The 20382-nt window shown below is 33.1% G+C and overlaps 4 protein-coding genes across 4 annotated transcripts; all 4 read right to left on the bottom strand.

Moving 5' to 3' along the window:
* Window positions 1–337: 337 nt before the first annotated feature.
* On the bottom strand, window positions 338–2512 carry LOC144421105 (uncharacterized). Its single transcript, XM_078111332.1, has 4 exons — window positions 2306–2512; window positions 1606–1733; window positions 1016–1117; window positions 338–645 (listed from the first exon to the last, which is right to left on the bottom strand). The coding sequence occupies exons 1-4, from the start codon at window positions 2481–2483 to the stop codon at window positions 538–540; spliced, it is 516 nt and encodes a 171-aa protein (XP_077967458.1). The 5' UTR covers window positions 2484–2512; the 3' UTR covers window positions 338–537.
* Window positions 2513–4060: 1548 nt separating this feature from the next.
* Window positions 4061–7588, bottom strand: LOC120342936 (uncharacterized). The gene is made up of 7 exons (XM_039411992.2): window positions 7449–7588; window positions 6689–6773; window positions 6437–6564; window positions 6026–6206; window positions 5329–5456; window positions 4739–4840; window positions 4061–4368 (listed from the first exon to the last, which is right to left on the bottom strand). The coding sequence occupies exons 2-7, from the start codon at window positions 6765–6767 to the stop codon at window positions 4261–4263; spliced, it is 726 nt and encodes a 241-aa protein (XP_039267926.2). The 5' UTR covers window positions 6768–6773; window positions 7449–7588; the 3' UTR covers window positions 4061–4260.
* On the bottom strand, window positions 7449–11867 carry LOC120342937 (uncharacterized). The gene is made up of 7 exons (XM_078111026.1): window positions 11724–11867; window positions 11352–11428; window positions 11033–11160; window positions 10683–10866; window positions 10343–10470; window positions 9717–9818; window positions 7449–9306 (listed from the first exon to the last, which is right to left on the bottom strand). Exons 2-7 carry the CDS (start codon window positions 11413–11415, stop codon window positions 9193–9195), a joined length of 720 nt encoding a protein of 239 aa, XP_077967152.1. The 5' UTR covers window positions 11416–11428; window positions 11724–11867; the 3' UTR covers window positions 7449–9192.
* A 3214-nt stretch (window positions 11868–15081) lies between these two features.
* Window positions 15082–17419, bottom strand: LOC120343381 (uncharacterized). The gene is made up of 7 exons (XM_039412541.2): window positions 17339–17419; window positions 17099–17175; window positions 16855–16982; window positions 16539–16722; window positions 16286–16413; window positions 16081–16182; window positions 15082–15924 (listed from the first exon to the last, which is right to left on the bottom strand). The coding sequence occupies exons 2-7, from the start codon at window positions 17160–17162 to the stop codon at window positions 15811–15813; spliced, it is 720 nt and encodes a 239-aa protein (XP_039268475.2). The 5' UTR covers window positions 17163–17175; window positions 17339–17419; the 3' UTR covers window positions 15082–15810.
* Window positions 17420–20382: the final 2963 nt, after the last annotated feature.

Consider the following 20382-nt stretch of genomic DNA (forward strand, 5'->3'; position numbering starts at 1 on the left):
ACACTTCATAATTACGAGCCCAAATGCGATTTAAACAATTAGCACATGATCATTCTGCCCTACATACAATATCCTGAGCTCAAAAATTGATTTCTGTTTTGGTAACGCATTCCAGCATATTCATGTATTATCTCCAAAGTACACAAAGTAATATTCTGCTAATAAAAATGAGAAACTCACTCAATGGTACACTAAAATTGTTCATCCCCTATGTGGCCTAACGTTTTCATCGAAATAAATTCTGTGACCCAAATTTCAGGCATGAATTGTCCCTATGACTATTAATTTAACTTTCCAACATGTAATTCCGTAGCGTTCTAATGACGGCAATTGCGAATTTAGTGAAATTAGCAAACAAAAGTTTATTATTTTATTAACCGGGTACTTTATTACAGAAAAGCATGTCTTTGAAAATACATTTTTAAATTGTAAAACAACATGTATTGTCGTTGTGTGTAACCAGAGTAGACTTCAATCATCTCTGAATAAACATAAATGCATCCAATTCAATCTTGTGTAATCTCAAATGACTAAATGTTATTCTTCGCTCTCGCCTTCTCTAGTAATTGTAACAGTAACATCACCGGCAGAAAACCAGTTGGAAGTGCCATCTTCTGATTGTAGGTAATCTATGCTAAAGCTCACCTGTAAAAAACAAATTTCGAGATATGAAATTGTACATGAATGAGGTCATTATTTATGAAGTCATATTTCTTATTTACCCATCCGGTAGTTACACACAAAAACTCGTTGTGAATCGAGCGCGTCTTTCGGTGTAAATTTTTATATTGCTGATTACTTACATTTATATCCAAATAAAAACAAAAAATTGAAATGTAATTTTTTTTAATTTTGTTACGCCAAAGAAGATCTCAAACCATTGGGATTGAGTCCTAAAAATCGAATGAGTGAGTGAAAATAAAATATATCATTTTGAACCTATGTGGGCACGCATTATTATTCTTTTTCGTTCTACGAACATCATACAAATATTGAGTTATGTATTTGCTCAAACCTCTTTCATATCATCGACTCCCTCAGCATTTTGAAATCCACTCAAGGTGAACGTAGTTGAGTCGGAAGAAGTGACGGTATATCTGCTGTCCATTGTTGTAAACTGGATTGATAAATATAGCTATGTTATATATTGTATTTTGAGAAGATCGTGTACGATCGAAAGTTATACAGAATAGTGGGTGTTCGTTAGTTCAATAGAATATGCTATGAATTAATTTATTGATATGACATATCACTGAATGAAACCAAATTTGATGATTTAATTTTCTGTCTGATTGGTATTTTTAAAACCTGCATTTGTGCAACACAATATCATTTTTTTATTTTCATCATATCATCGTTTTACACTAATAACCGTGAATTATATTCCTAATTCTTCGATTCTGAATCTTTAATAAAGAATATATATGTGCATTCTGCGCCGGAATAATACTAGGGTATGACTACAAATACATTGGTTGGTAAAAAAGTAATATACTCCAAATGATAAAAAAAAAATAAAAAAAAAAATTATTACGTCACAGTAACATATCAGCGAAATCGTTGATAGTAACATGCTGATATTAGATACATAAATTAAATACTTACATTGAATCTAGCGACTGCAACTGGGAACGTAACGGTCAAGACATCTCCTTCGTGAAATCCATTTGTGTAGTATACATTAGAACTCGCTTCCTTCACCAAGTTATTTTGTGGGAAAGAATAGACGCTTACTGAAAAAGTGACGGTTTGACACATTGGTGATAAAAAAAAATAAAATTTTTTTTATACAGTGACAGCGAAGGAAGAGATTAAAAACGAGTTCCGAGTATTTAAAGAAATATGTGCTCATAAGACAATGTAATACTGAATATTAAAAAAATCTTCACAAACTTCTTTTTTTGCGTTCGATACGTACGTATTTCGGTAAACTTTTCATTAATCTATCGTTTTGCAAAATTGCAGAATCCCATTACAAATTCGAATTACAGAATTGCAAATTCAAAAATATCAATCCCAACTAAATTGATTTTTACAGATCTCTCAAATATCTGCTATGTTAATGTATTTTGGGCGGCCTAATATTAAAATAATAATTTGAAATTTCAAAATGAACAAATTAAAACAGCTTATTAACAAATTCCAACGCAATGTAAAGAAAGTTTAATTGTAGAAAATTGAATTTATGGAAACGAGTTCATTACGATTTAAAAAGATTGCTTATATTAATATACTTGAATAATGTTATAAACTCGCAATGAGTAAGAAAGAATACACTTCCATATAATTTCCAAAAACAACGTACTTTCTTCCACATCAGTTGGGTCACATGTAAATTGTATATCAGTCAAATTGAATATTTCGTCTCTGTTGAACATTATTAAAACATTGAATGTGCTGTTTGCAGCTTCCCAGCCGGCTGGTGCTGAAATCTTATAACGACCTTCCACAGGACTAGAATCTCCATTGATGTGGCCATTCATTACCTGTGAAATGTGATTTATGAAATAGGTGAAATGACGAATGAAGGAAACAAATGAAACGTAATCGTGAATTTCTGGAGTTCGAATTCATTCCCTAACACCCTATGGAAAAATTTATATAACGACTGTGTGATACGTGGTGTTACGTAGTATGAAAACTTGGTTCAAATGTTCAAAATAATATATATATATCTATGAGTGAGCGACGCATGTCCTTATCTTTGCATTAACTTTCCTTTCTTCATAGTAACGTTTTAAACCTTATTTTAGGTTTTGTCTGCTTTCCCGAAGTTTCTGTTAATATGTCATTGTATTTATCTGGGTAAATATTGCCTTTCCTTTTGAAAGAGGTTTCAAAATAAACTATGTCTATATTTATTAATCCCTTGACTTGGACCGGTTTTAAAGACACTCTCTTATCGTTAAAAATTGTCGCTTTTGCCGATTGGTTGTTACCGATGGAATGGTTTTTATACTCATAAAATGATGGGAGAACTTAAAGCGCTCATCCTGTCCCCGTAGATGGGGGTGACTTGGTCCCGCAGTAGCTTGCCCCGGTTGTCAAAATGACCACGCGCCGCCACTGCTACTAACTATCATAACAGTACCATAATGGGTACTCTGAGCTCCGTTATTATTGCTGCCAGTTTTCGCTTATGTCGAAGCAAACAGATCAATTCTCAATTACCCATTGCTTGTATTGTATTGTGACTTTCATTGTTATCGGTGTCTAGCAACTCGGTTAAGCAAAGTCAAGGAGCAGCATATTTGTAGTTTTTTCACTGTAGTCTGACTCTTCCACACGGAGTCTATGGCTCGAATCTTCGACATACTATTTATTCATTGTATTCGGCATGCATATCTTCTTTTTTCGCAACATTTGCTTTTCGTAGTGTCAGATTTTCGATATTTATACGATTATATAGGCGCAGTAGATTAATATTGAGATAAATAACTGTTTATCCATTTCTTATCCAAAGTTTATACTAATTATGATTTTCTTGTATTATTTACATCCGTTATAACACAGATGAGTCCCAAACATAATTCATGTGAGCCTAATTGGCTGTCCAGTCAATCTCTGTCGTTAAGTACTGCAATTTCGTGCTTTTTTAAGTGACTAATTTAAATTTTTGTTTTTACTTATTATAAATATTCTGAGAACCACTTGAATGCCAATATATATCCTTTTACTGCCCACTTGTCATACTTGTTGATATATCTTTTCTCCTCACATTATACACTTCATAATTACGAGCCCAAATGCGATTTAAACAATTAGCACATGATCATTCTGCCCTACATACAATATCCTGAGCTCAAAAATTGATTTCTGTTTTGGTAACGCATTCCAGCATATTCATGTATTATCTCCAAAGTACACAAAGTAATATTCTGCTAATAAAAATGAGAAACTCACTCAATGGTACACTAAAATTGTTCATCCCCTATGTGGCCTAACGTTTTCATCGAAATAAATTCTGTGACCCAAATTTCAGGCATGAATTGTCCCTATGACTATTAATTTAACTTTCCAACATGTAATTCCGTAGCGTTCTAATGACGGCAATTGCGAATTTAGTGAAATTAGCAAACAAAAGTTTATTATTTTATTAACCGGGTACTTTATTACAGAAAAGCATGTCTTTGAAAATACATTTTTAAATTGTAAAACAACATGTATTGTCGTTGTGTGTAACCAGAGTAGACTTCAATCATCTCTGAATAAACATAAATGCATCCAATTCAATCTTGTGTAATCTCAAATGACTAAATGTTATTCTTCGCTCTCGCCTTCTCTAGTAATTGTAACAGTAACATCACCGGCAGAAAACCAGTTGGAAGTGCCATCTTCTGATTGTAGGTAATCTATGCTAAAGCTCACCTGTAAAAAACAAATTTCGAGATATGAAATTGTACATGAATGAGGTCATTATTTATGAAGTCATATTTCTCTTTTACCCATCCGGTAGTTACACACAAAAACTCGTTGTGAATCGAGCGCGTCTTTCGGTGTAAATTTTTATATTGCTGATTACTTACATTTATATCCAAATAAAAACAAAAAATTGAAATGTAATTTTTTATAATTTTGTTACGCCAAAGAAGATCTCAAACCATTGGGATTGAGTCCTAAAAATCGAATGAGTGAGTGAAAATAAAATATATCATTTTGAACCTATGTGGGCACGCATTATTATTCTTTTTCGTTCTACGAACATCATACAAATATTGAGTTATGTATTTGCTCAAACCTCTTTCATATCATCGACTCCCTCAGCATTTTGAAATCCACTCAAGGTGAACGTAGTTGAGTCGGAAGAAGTGACGGTATATCTGCTGTCCATTGTTGTAAACTGGATTGATAAATATAGCTATGTTATATATTGTATTTTGAGAAGATCGTGTACGATCGAAAGTTATACAGAATAGTGGGTGTTCGTTAGTTCAATAGAATATGCTATGAATTAATTTATTGATATGACATATCACTGAATGAAACCAAATTTGATGATTTAATTTTCTGTCTGATTGGTATTTTTAAAACCTGCATTTGTGCAACACAATATCATTTTTTTATTTTCATCATATCATCGTTTTACACTAATAACCGTGAATTATATTCCTAATTCTTCGATTCTGAATCTTTAATAAAGAATATATATGTGCATTCTGCGCCGGAATAATACTAGGGTATGACTACAAATACATTGGTTGGTAAAAAAGTAATATACTCCAAATGATAAAAAAAAAATAAAAAATAAAATTATTACGTCACAGTAACATATCAGCGAAATCGTTGATAGTAACATGCTGATATTAGATACATAAATTAAATACTTACATTGAATCTAGCGACTGCAACTGGGAACGTAACGGTCAAGACATCTCCTTCGTGAAATCCATTTGTGTAGTATACATTAGAACTCGCTTCCTTCACCAAGTTATTTTGTGGGAAAGAATAGACGCTTACTGAAAAAGTGACGGTTTGACACATTGGTAATCAAAAAAAAGATAATTTTTATATAGTGACAGCGAAGGAAGAGATTAAAAACGAGTTCCGAGTATTTAAAGAAATATGTGCTCATAAAACAATGTAATACTGAAGATTAAAAAAATCTTCACAAACTTCTTTTTTTGCGTTCGATACGTACGTATTTTGGTAAACTTTTCATTAATCTATCGTTTTGCAAAATTGCAGAATCCCATTACAAATTCGAATTACAGAATTGCAAATTCAAAAATATCAATCCCAACTGAATTAATTTTTACAGATTTCTCAAATATCTGCTATTTTAATGTATTTTGGGCGGCCTAATATTAAAATAATAATTTGAAATTTCAAAATGAACAAATTAAAACAGCTTATTAACAAATTCCAACGCAATGTAAAGAAAGTTTAATTGTAGAAAATTGGATTTATGGAAACGAGTTCATTACGATTTAAAAAGATTGCTTATATTAATATACTTGAATAATGTTATAAACTCGCAATGAGTAAGAAAGAATACACTTTCATATAATTTCCAAATACAACGTACTTTCTTCCACATCAGTTGGGTCACATGTAAATACTATATCTGTCAAATTGAATATTTCGTCTCTGTTGAACATTATTAAAACATTGAATGTGCTGTTTGCAGCTTCCCAGCCGGCTGGTGCTGAAATCTTATAACGACCTTCCACAGGACTAGAATCTCCATTGATGTGGCCATTCATTACCTGTGAAATGTGATTTATGAAATAGGTGAAATGACGAATGAAGGAAACAAAGGAAACGTAATCGTGAATTTCTGGAGTTCGAATTCATTCCCTAACACCCTATGGAAAAATTTATATAACGACTGTGTGATACGTGGTGTTACGTAGTATGAAAACTTGGTTCAAATGTTCAAAGTAATATATATATATGTCGAGATTCAAATTTTTATTTATATAGAAAGCATACTGACATGGAACATGTTGACTGCTTCTGGCAAGTTTACAATGCAGCTTCCATCCTCCAATCCTTCGTATACCAAGCTTACGATAGCTCCAGCAAGCGAGTGATCGTTCTGCGGCCACTCGGTGTTAACAAGCACTATAATGAAAATCATATGTTCAAAAAAATCAATTGTTATTTTATTGAGCGTTTCCCAATAAAGACAAAATTGGTTGAACAAATAGAATTAAATATATCAATGCTATCGAATATTTTTCTATACCTGAAACTCCCTCTGATTCCTCCTCTTGTGCAAATGCAGATCCCAACAATAGAAATGTAGCTATTACTATAAATTTCATTGTTTTCTAAAAATAAGTTAGCGTAATAATGAAACGAATTCTATTTTGATTTTTTAATATCTATATGATTAGTTCAATAAGGTTGTCAAGTTATTTTAAGTAATATGATGTGAAATGCTTTTTCTACAATGACAACCGTTACCGAAATTCTATGACGTTGGGCTGAATTTTTATGGTCAATTTGATCAGCCAAAAACTGGAATTTTGAGAGATTGAAGCAAATATTTTGAATACCAATAGTTCTCTATGTTATACTGACTTGAATTCGGGGAATGAATGCACGTGGTTTGACTATGATTCTTATATCGGTAGTTTCGTTACTATTTTGGGAAAATTGATTCTATTGGGCATGGCCATCAATAAAACTGGGTTGTTGAAAATATTCTTCAAGTTTACAATTAGAACTGTTTTATTTTTTTGTTTGTTTTTTAAATTGACCTGAAGTACTTCCTAATCATATGTAGACCTACTTGCGCATCACATTTAGTGTTTTAGATTCAAGTTTTTCGACTCTGTGGAGGATAAAAGCCAAGAAATGGGAATTGAACATCAATTTATTGGCTTAGTTTCGAATCCAAAATGGCGCAAAATATTTTATATGTTTTACGTCAACCAATACGTGAATAGTCTTGGTAATACAAGAGCAGCAGCTTCCTAAAATTCAATTATAACTCAACATACCTTGTACTTGATGTAGTCGAACAGCGACGAATGAAGACAGCGATGACACAGATGATCTTGGCTTTTTCTTCGGCTATATGTAGGGAGAGGTAATTTCGCAATCTCTTCACGTGAACCATTTATTTATTTCAATTTCAAAATACCGATGAGATCATCGAGAAGTACCAGTATAACAACTTTGATATTTAAGTAGACGCCAAAGGCAAAATACGTGTTTTCTTTATGATCTTAATCGCACTTACTTTTAGCTTTACACGTATCGCTAAAATTGAACTTAATTATAATTCGATAAAACTTCACTTGAAGCTTGATAAAATTATATTAGTTTACTATTATTTTAATTTATGAATAAAATATAATTGAAACGAAAGAAAGTTTTCCAGATAGTGCTTCACTCATGCTTTTTTTTTCGAGATTTCTTACATTGCTTATTTCTGAGTTGGCTATAGGTTATTCGCGCGAGATTTTTCGAAGTTTTCACAAGTCATAAAATTGTTGAATGTTTTTGAACCTATTAAATCACATATTTGAACCCAGAATTAAAGTCAATTTGCCTAATCATACTTTCGTTTGATACCAATCTATATTTTCCAAACAGATTAAAAATCATATAATGAATGTCCATCTATCAACAAGATGTAAATATTTAGTTTCAAACTATTAGTCATAGATTTTGATGTTTGACATTTTGGGTGTTAGTCACTAACTAATCACTTAAATTGTCTTTTTAAAATTTAAATAAAAATAATCGCACGACCAGTTCAAATCGAACGTCACTTATAATAAAGCATATCATTATTTGAAAGAACCGGAACATTGGATTTAACTGATAAATAAATTTCACCTTACTGAACTCTAAAGCTCGTAAGTTCCCCAACTGAAGTAGTGATATATTTGTCCCAAAGAATCATTCGTTATTACAGAAGCTCACTAATTTGGCGGAGGTAGGACGACAGAACGAAATCCGTTTATTTCCCGTCAGTATGAAAAAAAAATCTTGAATTTTTAATTTTTTGGACCCAATAAAAAAGCATTACCGATTCAGTATTGTGTATGTAGCAAGTTGTGTAATTTGAAGTGGTGAAAAATCTGACAAGATCCTATAACTATTTTTTCTTTCATTAGAATAATTTTCCTTCAACCTCAAATTACTAGTACTTAATTCAATCTTCACGTCGTTCAGCATATAACTTGTTTTGGCGCGCTGGATGTTCCTGTTTAACCAAATAGCGGTTATATGAAGTGCGCAACTTCGCCTAGAGACACATACTATATTTTCGGTAACATTAACAATTTAACACATATAATACTGCACGCTATTCGATTTACAAAACGAGGTTTATTTGATTCAACTCTCATAATGATTTCAATTGTGCAAATATGTCGATATAAAAGTATCAAAAAAAATAATAATATGCTATACGAAAGAATAATTATCAGTATAAAATGTCAAAAGCATGCAAAGAGTGTTATATTTAATCATTCAACGATCTAAAAACGAAATAATTCTTGGTATGATTCTGTTATCATTCATAGAGTATTTTCATACGAAACGGTGGTTTAGTATTTTTAAATAACAAGCAGTTACAAATGAAACGTTTGTTTCCTATTTGAGATTGAAAATCCCATACAATTTACCTATAATATTATAATATATATTAAAATCCAAACAACATCATTTTTATATTAAAAAACACGAAAGCTGTGTTGCAATTGAGATCAGTTTTATCAATCAGACAGAAAATCAAACAATGATAATTTCGCTGTCGGCAGCTTTAGTGATTGTGACAGTGATATCACCAGCGGAAAACCATCTGTCGACTCCATCTTCCATGTCATACACAAGGTGGAAAGACACCTGAAAATATCACAAAGCTTGTTACAGGGTAGGTGTAATGAATTGGTCAACTTACTTAGCAAGTAACGTATTTCCCTTCATATATTTGTTATAAGAGAGAGAGGGAGAGAATTTATTGCTTTTGTCAAACCAGAAAATGAACATACGTATAAACAAAATAAGGATTCGAAGTTTACGATATTTGACTACGACACTACGTGGTAACAGACACGACCGATGAGGTCATCAGAGTCCGGGTTGTATTCAATTTAATATTGTTTGTGAGTTTAATTTCATAAATATGAATCTTTATTCCAATAATGAGAATACGTTTGTTCAATAATACGTTCGATCATTACACTTGTTAGAAAAATAAATACATGGTGTGCTTCCGATAGAATGCAATTAAAATGTTTCCCGAGTCTACTTACCTCAGTGTTGTTGTCGTTTCCGATTGGAGAATAGAATCCTGTCAAGGTGTAGGTGATGTTATCTTCAGTTGTGAGTTCGTAATTGCTGTTCCAAGTTGTTATCTGTAAAATTTAAATTTAAATTAAATTAACATGACATAAACGAATTAATGTTTTTACGAGGTAATGAATTCTATATATCTTAAAAACTTGGACCTATCAACTCTTTCGATATCACAGTCAACCGAGTACAAATGCCACACTTTCATGAGGATACAGTATATCTGTAAAGTAAATGTATATAGGCAACATTTCAAGAGTTTGCAGGTTGGGTGCCAATCAGTGATATTTTTATTTTATTTTGAACTTGTTATAGTATGTTTAGTACAGTAGAGTACCTCTTCATATATGCAAGAAATTCTTCATGGACCATGCATTTGCGTATCAGTGATTTGAACATGCAAGGTATGCAATCACGAGATATAAAGCGACTCACTCAAATATCGCTAGGTTTTGTTTTTAATCGTAGTCCATTGATTGCTATAGACGTATTTTTCTCCATTAGTCAGTTAATTAAACATCAGCAAATCGAATACCTATTGTCGGATAAAATAACTTGAGTGCCAAACAGTCTTTGAAAAACTTACGTTAAATTCTCTGACTCGAACTGGGAAAGTGATTGTCAGAACATCTCCGACGTGGAAAGCTCTTCTGTAGCAAATTGTTGAGCTAGCTTCTCCCATCAAGTTGTTTTGGGGGAAGGAGTAAACGTTGACTGTAATAAAGGAACATAATTTTATTCTGCTGCAATTAAGTTCAATTGTTCATCAAAAAAATAAGGATTTAGTAATTCATATTTTATTCGTTCCGTATTAAGCTTTTTATCCTGATACAAAATATCTAAAAATCTTGCTATCTGTGACAGTCATCGAGAGTCTTTAAAAGATATGATGTTGCCTACGAATAATAACACACTACAGTACTTACTGTCGGAAATTGCAAGAGGATCGCAAGCGAATACAATGTCTTCCAGAGCGAAAGCTGATCCACGGTCAAACAAGATGAGAACTTTGAATGTGCCGTTGACCAAACTCCAGTGGGTTGGTGCACTGATCGTGTAAAGACCTTCAACTGGGCTGCTGCTCTCAGGGACGATGAATCCGTTCATAACCTAATATCATAAGAATCATTTTTACTAGCAGACAACGTGAAACACATAACATTTTGATACTTATGCTGTTTATTTCATACTTTAGAATGCATTTTACAACTCAAGAATACCGATGTGTAGTTAGAAAAGTATACCATGATATTCCAACTAGCAATGATCAACTTACGTGGAAAAGATTGACCATAGCCGGTAATACAACTTGACACGATCCATTTCCAACGTTTTCATACACAAAATCTACTATAGCTCCACCGAGGGCGTGGTCATTTTCAGGCCATGTGAGAGCTGTTTCGTCTAAAAAGATAAAAATACGATATATATTATATGATTACGCAATAAAAGAAATTTAGACAATGTACTTACTAGTGTATTTCGTGGTCACAAAACGAATGCTATTACTACTATAGGAAAAATTAGTATTTTAAAGCTAACTTGGACACTTTCGGTCTCATCAGACTGTATGTCGAATCATATTAAATACTCACGGCTCACGATTTGTCCAGAAACTAATCCAAGAAAAGCAATGGCGATGAATATGGTGATCTTCATTTTGATTGTCGTGCTGAAAAATACAAAAATGTTATGATTAAGTTGCCTTCAAAAAATTAGGGTCAAGGGCATCTCGCTTCAAATTGAAATGGTATTATTGGTTAAACTATGCCTTAATATTATGTAGGTTCAAACATTTGAAATGTCTTAAAAATAATTCGCATTTATAGATTATTAAATAAAAGCTTAACTCGACAACAAAGACTGTTAGATAGATTAGGACCCCGTTGTTTCAACAACTGTTCCACTAGTCATTCTACTATTCATATGCTGATAAGCAACGAATTTATAAACAGGGGGTTGGTTACCTTGAATTCAGTGAAGCTGATATCTTCAGTATACAGTTGTGTTGACTTGTTAGTAACAAAATACGAAATTGAAGACTGATGTTCTCTCCTTGGGATCTCGAGATTTTATACTCTTTGAAAGTACAAGAAGTATTTTTATTGCTCATCGTTCCTCATCAGAAGTGCTATAAAAAACATAAAACACGCAATCAGGTGTGTACCGGAATGTCATTTATATTGTTTAGAGTTCTGCACAAACAGGTTAGACTCATATTTATCCCAAGCTTAAATATAATTTTAGAGATGTTTACAGTTTGTTTTGATGATTTTATACGTTTATTGCGACGGATATATTGTTCAGTGCCGGTAATCCGCAGTAAACTTCTTTTTCAGTTGATTGATAAACGGGATATAATAAAACGTGTATCATAATATGGAGTTTCGCGCAATAATGACCTGTAGGTTTCTTTTTCAGTTCAACCTCAGCCGGACAGTCTGTGACCTAGTGGTTTTCAAGCGTGTCCATACAACAAAAACACATATTGAAATAATCACCGAATAAAATAAAAAGGCAATATTCCCATTCTGGTTTCGTGTATAAACAACCCTACTCACAAAATCTATCGTTTTAAATTTACCTCCTTTGATGTTATATTGGCGATTATACAAATTTGCGATGTCCGTATACTTTTACTTGCAGGAAATAAACGATCGTTCAAAATATTACGTATTTCAAAACCATACTCGGAATTTTTTTTCGTTTGAAATACCGACATTAATAATCATGTCACAATTTGTACAATAGGTACATATATAGATAAAAAGCATATTAATATACAGACAACATAACATAAAATTGTCCCAAGTGAATCGTGTATAAACGCTTTTCCGGACTACTCCACTTTTATCATTTAATATAAAGTTGTCTGAAATTACTTGTGGAAATTATTCTTAACCGTGGATAAGAAGCAGACACAGCACACAGTCATCGCCGTTGGTATGTGTAATGGTACATATGTTTTTGCCTTTGGTCTTTCTGCCTCAACGATAAAAAATCGTTGAAGGACCATACTTTACAACACTCTCAAATAAGTTGAAATATAAAAAAAAACGAGCATTTTAACTTATTATTGCTAGATTAGTTCGCCCCTAGATAAGACAAATTCAATAACAGTTTCAAACATGTCTTTGTTATCCGAGCAGCTCGTCCAAAGTCAGTTTCAACATTCTAACTTTACAAATGGCTAAACTTTTCTCAGGGTTCTTCGTAGATCATCATTCAATTAATTTAATATCCGGTTAATCATAGCTAGTTACTGCTAATTGTTAGAGAATCCATTTCACGGGGTTTTTGTGGTGAATTGTAGTTTTATTGTATATATATATACACATACACTGTACGAGCATATATATGAATGAAATCTTGAACATAAAAACGTGCATTTTTAACATTTTTTGTGATAATTATCCAGAAAAGCCTATAGTATACAGTGGAGACAAAAAATACATAACCTGACTTAGATAGAACAGATTTATTTCGGTTGAAATATCTATAACGCAAAAAGGTACAATTCATATATATACGGGAACTCGGGGAAACAAATATATAACTAAAATAACTAAAAACATGCATATAACATGCATTTGTCTACCGAAAAATTTAGAATAGTACAAAGTTTACAAATAATTTGAAACTCAGGCTATTTTTACGTTTGAAGATTGGAAAATAAGTCCTCGAAATCAAACTGTTTTTGTCTCACCAAATGATAAGATAGGATTTGCATATTTATTCCAGGGGCGAAAAAAACCAATAGAACGGCTCAATCATATGGTGAAACCAAGGTCTCTCGTCCGGTTACTAGTTAATGTCGGGTATAAAATTAGTTAGCCAGCTATTGTTTTCAGATGCATGGATAAAGTCGTAATGGTGAAGGAAGCATCCGTATCCGGTCAAAATGCAACAATATCAGCAGCACTTCCCACAGTGCAGGCCTAAGTTATATGTCCGTGAATGCCCAATGCACCAGATGAGGAACAAAATCAAAATATACCAACCAGCCGCGGCAGACCACAAACAAATTCCAAAGAAAAACGCCTCACTGAGGCACATTTTATCACGAAGCATAATAAATGTAGATATTGTCGAAAACTCGCAAAAATATCGTTCGTGAGTGCGGTGGGCTCTTGTTATTCCAAACTATGGTAGTCTTTACTTAGCATAGGCTTGTTTTGGGCAATCGTTCTGCAAGCTCGCTGATATGAGGAGACATTCTGAATTTATAATGTAGTTGGTATAACACATTTTTCATAATGTATAATTTTTCATAAGCATTTCGTTGCACCTGCCTGAATAGATATATCATAGGAACTCTTCGATGCACCAAAACAAACGGAAAGGTATTGTCACTCGCGCCCCGATTAATACCAAATATCTATGGTGAGAAATTTGATATTTCACAATACAATTCTGCAAGTAATGCCATTTTTTAAGGTAATGAATGTATTTAGTATGTTGCGGCGTTTTTTTTTATCCCGTGGAAGGATGACTTTGGATTTTGTTTTTAAAAGCAGATGTTCAAAGACGGAAGAAGTCGTTCGATAAAGAGAATAGTGTTTATTTCGTGTTGCTCGGGCGACTCGGTATCGTTGTTTTCCGTTTTTGGACACGTTGGTGGACCAATGGATCGTTTCAATATTATGTTGTTCTTGTTCTTTGACACGTTATGAAAAAGTCGCTTTTTCTTGGATTACTGGACCAATTGCTTTAAAATTTTCAGTGGTTAAAGGTTGATTTTTTGCCAGAAGACTATTAGTTTTATTTTTTATTATTGGACACGGGGTGGACCTATGGATCGTTTTACTTTTTCTGACCTCTAGTGGAGAAAACCTAAAAAGTCGTTTTATGCTGGCACTCTTCTTCTTCTTTTTGATCACGTGCTCATTGAACGTCGTTGGTATATAACGAAGTTTTTGCTTTCCTAACGGGGAATGGGAATGGCGACAGCGCCATAGGTACCGGTAGCGTCGAAGGTAAGGACTGCTTCTCTCTGATTAACATGTCCATATATTTGAGCATTGCTCTCTTGTTCTTTATCAAAATTGGTGCTAACTTTGTGCCTATGCATTTAAGCTCTGCTTTCTTGAATAGTATTATTGTTATGCGTTTTTTCTGCAATCGTCATAAGCTATCTAAACTGTAACTGTACAAATGCATTATTTGCAAACTTCAATCGGATATCCGTCAGACTTTATCCAAAAGATAGATCATGTTATTTACGGTAGGATCCTCTTATACACTGTCGCTTAAATATAGCAGGTTATAGTTCTTAAATAAAATGCATCAATTACCAGATTTTTCACCTTGAATTGAAGTCAGACATTTTTTGCTAAAATCATATCTTTATTGTAAAAAAAAATCGTAATGTTCAAAGCATCATCATATTCACAAATTGAAAATTATATTTTTAGGTGTCGCTGCTTGATAACCATCTTTGGTTTCCCGCGGCTTCTTTTCCCCAGTGAGATGTGTATTCAATATTATTTATTCGTCTTAATTTTGCATGTGAACTTTTTTTACTAGATGGAAAAAATGACTGTGACTATTGATAGTGTAATATTACACAAATGCAAAGAAATAATAATTTTTATATAGCATTTGAACATATTATATGTTCCTTCTCACTTCCAATTTATATCGTACTAAATTGAGTATAAAAATAGTGCATTATTGGTAAAAAAAAATATCAAAAGTAAGCTTACAAATTCTATGAAAAATTACATAAAATTTACCGATGAAATAAATCTTGTCATGGTATTTCAACCATTCAAAGAAAATTTTCAAAGTAAGTACAAAAATTCAGCAAGTATTATCAAAACTTGCATTCATCATGATCATATGTTGAATTGAAATCAAAAGTTTGGTGTTTCAAAGTGAATTTATGTTTCATAATTTCAGTTATTGAATCACCTAATATTACATTTAATTTTGATTGTCCAAAATATTCAACTGTTTCAGAGAATAGGATCAGAAAATTCAACTTAAATTTATATCTAAATGGCAAGTTCCAGAATGAGATGAACGTATTATTGAAAGAGATGTATGAATGTTTTAGACAATGATCACTTCACTGTCGGTTGCTTTTGTGATTGAGACGGTGATGTCACCAGCGGAAAACCATCTATCGACTCCATCTTCCATGTCGTAGACAAGGTGGAATGAAACCTAGAATGACAATTAGGTAAAGTGAGTTACTAGGATTTCAAAAACACATCACGTTTTGGGTGTTGTGTTTAAAGATATTTTAAAAGTATTTTGTTCTATATTTATACCTCTACTCAATCTAGACTTTCTCATTGAATGAAGGCTATAAACACTAACCTCGGTATTGAAATCATTTCCAATAGGAGCTTGAAATCCGGTCAAAGTGTATGTGATGTTGTCTTCGGTTGTAAGTTCGTAGTTGGAGTTCCAGGTGGTGACCTGTAAACAATAAACCAAATTAGTTTATTGAAGAAAGTGCTCAATAAACGTAAATTTGTGCCAAGTTCACAATTAAATTTTAAACAAATATTCTGCAACTCACATTGAATTCTCTGACTCGGACTGGGAAAGTGATTGTCAAAACATCTCCGACGTGGAAAGCTCTTCTGTAGCAAATTGTTGAGCTAGCTTCTCCCATCAAGTTGTTTTGGGGGAAAGAGTAAACGTTGACTAGAAAAATATTGGAACAGTATTTATATTATACAAATCCTGATAATCCGATGCTATTTATTTATCTTCATTGTGACATTAAAACAATTCTTTACATTTTATCTTAAATCTACAGACAAACTTACTGTCAGAAATTGCAAGAGGATCACAAGCAAATACAATGTCTTCCAGAGCAAAAGCTGATCCACGGTCAAACAAGATGAGAACTTTGAATGTGCCGTTGACTAAACTCCAGTGGGTTGGTGCACTGATCGTGTAAAGACCTTCAACGGGGCTGCTGCTCTCAGGGACGATAAATCCATTCACAACCTGAAGCGAAAAACGTTTAAATATTGCGTTCTTGGAACACGATGCATTTCTAAAGTTTATCTAACTATGTATATATATTTATATACAAATTTTCATCTTAATAATTTCATTTAATACTCAAATATTACTCACGTGAAAAAGGTTGACCATAGACGGGAGTGAAACTTGACACGATCCATTGCCGATTTCTTCATAGACAAAATCCACGATTGCTCCCCCAAGTGTGTGGTCATTTTCAGGCCATGTGAGAGCATTCTCGTCTGTAAAAAAAATGGAGTTTGTTCAGTTTAGAATATTCACTCAGTTCTATTGTACGCATCTTAATAGCGTCGATAGAGGAAAGTTAGTAATGCACAATGTTCGATAAAATACTCACGTCTTACAATTTGTCCATTGACAATTCCAGCGAATACAATTGCGATAAAGATGGCGAACTTCATTTTTTATCCTTTTCTGAATAGAAAACAAGAAATACTGAATGAAACGAATCTCTAGAGACAAGAATCTTCTGATGTCTTTACTTATTCAAATCTACTTCAGACTCTTTCGCACCATGCCTATATGCAATAGTGGATAAATATGTGAAATGATAAGAATGCTAGAAGCTATACATTACCTTTTTTGTTCGAAAATTGAATTCCAATGTAAAGCTGGGATCGGCTGTTCTGTCTTCTAGTTGTGCACTTGAAAACTGATGACTTCGGAGTGTAAGCATGAGGTATTTATACTGGTCGTAGTTTACAACGTTCAAATTCTCCACAAGCGGTATGGACTCATATCTATCCCAAGCATAAATATAATTTTAGAGATGTTTACAGTTTGTTTTGATGATTTTATGAGTTTATTGCGGCAGGTGTGTTGCTTAGAGTGCCTGTAAACTGCAATAAACATCTTTCTCGGTTGATTGATAAACAGGAGGTAATAAAACGTATATCATATATAATATGGAGTTTTACTCAGTATTGACCTGTACGTTTATTTTTCAGTGCAATCCCAACAGGACAGTTTGTGTCCTTGTAGTTGTCAAGCGTGTGGTTGTCAACAAAAAGACCTATTGACATAATCACCAAATAAAAAAACAAAACAAAGAATTATTCTCATTATGGTTTCGTATAGAAACAACTCTACTCGTGGATATTATCGTTTTAAATTGAGTTTCCTTGATGTTATGTTCGTGATTATACAAAGCTACAATATTCATACTTTTACTTGCAGGAAATACCATTCAAAACCATACTCGGAATTCCTATTAAGCGCTTAACTTCTCTGTCAAATATACACCTAATACACTTTTCATCGCTTGAAATATATTTTGAAAATTTATACAATTCGTACATATATAGATAACAAGCGTAAGCCTAACAATGATAATATACAAGCACCCTAGCATAAAATTGTTCCGGGTCAATCGTGTATTAAATAGGAGTTTGTTTTTTATCAATACTAAAAAAAACATCGTGTTTTAAAACAAGGGCTTGTTTTAAATCGAAATTTTTCTGTATTTTTTGTATTTTTTATTGAAATACCCCTTGCATCGCCGCGAAACTACGCCAAAACGTTGCATTCTGGCAGTTGCACACGCAGCCGGAATTATAATTTTAAAAATGAAAGTAATTTTTTTTTATTTTGACTTTTTACAACTATTGCGAACATTTATCGCCACTTTATATCTCCACCAAAGTCATAAGATTTTACCCGGAATGTTTAGCCGAGATATCAGAGAGACGAAAATTAGCTCACGAGCCTACTACAAAAGCAATTCGATCAAGGGCAGCCCTTCGGCAAAACGAGTGGGTTGCGATAATGAAGAATATGCTTATATCGGCGGTAATCTACTGATATGAACGATGAGACATCCTAACCTAGCCTATGTTGATTGTAAAATTCCTCTGATGCAAAGACGCCACAACTAATCTGTTATGACGCCCTATTATGGATTTCGAGGTCATGTATTGACATTTTCTCATAAAATGAAGTCATTGTTACGGTTAATACTGTTCGGTTAATTTATGCTTAGCATACTTTGTTTTTTCAGGTTGAAGTGAGTTTTTCAAGGTTATACAAACTCATTTATTCGATCGCATTTCAATTTTCGCAACGTGGTTTCATCGCAGCAGGGTCGTTCACATAATGGCTTATCGGTTGCGTCTTACTGCGACAACCAATGAACTACAGCTTGAGAAGGTGTGCATGAGCCTTTATCGATATTTGTGGCCTTTTGAAAGATTTATTGCCAATAAGAAGCGCTTGGCAAGTTTTTACATCCATTTTTCTCCAACCTATTTAATACAAAAAAATCAAATAGTACAGCCATTTTGAACAAAACAGGCAAAAAAAACTTGATTTAAAACAATTGTTTTAAAACAATAATTTTTGAACAAATCCCTAGTATTAAAACGCTTTTATCATATATCCTCGACATTTCACCATTCAATATAAATTTGTTTAAAATTTATTGTGGAAATCGTAAATGAGGAGAGGACTAGGGCTGGGAATGTTTTACCGGTTAACCGATTTTAGATGGTTAACGGTTACGATTTATTTTAACCGTTAACTGACATCTAGGTACAAATCATCTTTATAATGTACAATTTCTTCAAAAATGATTACGTCATCGCAAATTTATCTCCTGTGGCGTTGAATTCGAAAGAATATCACTAACTGTATTGGAAAGGACCCGATACATGTGAAAAATAATTTAGGTAACAATATTGCTGATTATAAAAACTTGAAAATGATAAATTCAGAATCAATTTTCGGTCAGATAATATTGTTCACGATTTTATTGCAAAATCGTATATTCAATGTCATCAACGTCATTTCTTTTTATTAAATTTTTTTTATGTTTTTTCACAACAATTTTTTTATTTTTGCTTTTTCATTTTTTTTTTAATTTTACGCGTGACAACGATGGGCCACCATACATGTCCTAACCATGCTGCATGTCTTTTGCAGCGGAGCGATCACGAATCTATCTCGATTCGTGAATAATTTCGAGCGACACCGGGATAAGATTACCCGAAACTGCTTTGCAGCCATTGTGACGTAACAAGATAAAATTATAAATTATTACGTCAAACGTCACGCAGCGGTTAACCTGTTAATTTCACCCCTTTAACGGCTATAAAGTGTTTTCCCTGAAATTCCCAGCCCTAAAATAAACACAAGCATCGCCGTTCGAATGTGTTATGTTGCATATGTTTTTGGAATTGGGTTTGTGCAATCAACGATAAAAAAACGTTCAAAAAATAAAAAATATATCGCACGTTAAAGTACTTCACTTCACTAAACACTTTCAAATAAGCTGACATATGAAAAAGATCCGAATATATTAGGTTATTATTTCTAGACAAATTTGCCCGTATTCAGACGAGACAAACTCTGACTTCACAAATGGCTAAACGTCTATGAGGGGTACAGCGTCGTTCATGTTATAGGTAGTTGGATACGGTGCAAAGTATCGAACACTGTTTGTAATAATATTTGAGATGGCAATTTATTCTGCGTAGACTGTAGAATGTAGATTATCACTCAATGACCGTTTTGCACCCGTGATAAAAGGGCTTGATATTTAGAAGATACAAACTTTGTGCTCATAACGTGACTTCGTGGTGTGATATATCCTTTCGATTGGTAAATTGATTGGTTTGTTACCATCCA

The sequence above is a fragment of the Styela clava genome, chromosome 3 (genome assembly GCF_964204865.1).
Source record: "Styela clava chromosome 3, kaStyClav1.hap1.2, whole genome shotgun sequence".
In the NCBI taxonomy this organism is placed as follows: Eukaryota; Metazoa; Chordata; class Ascidiacea; order Stolidobranchia; family Styelidae; genus Styela; species Styela clava.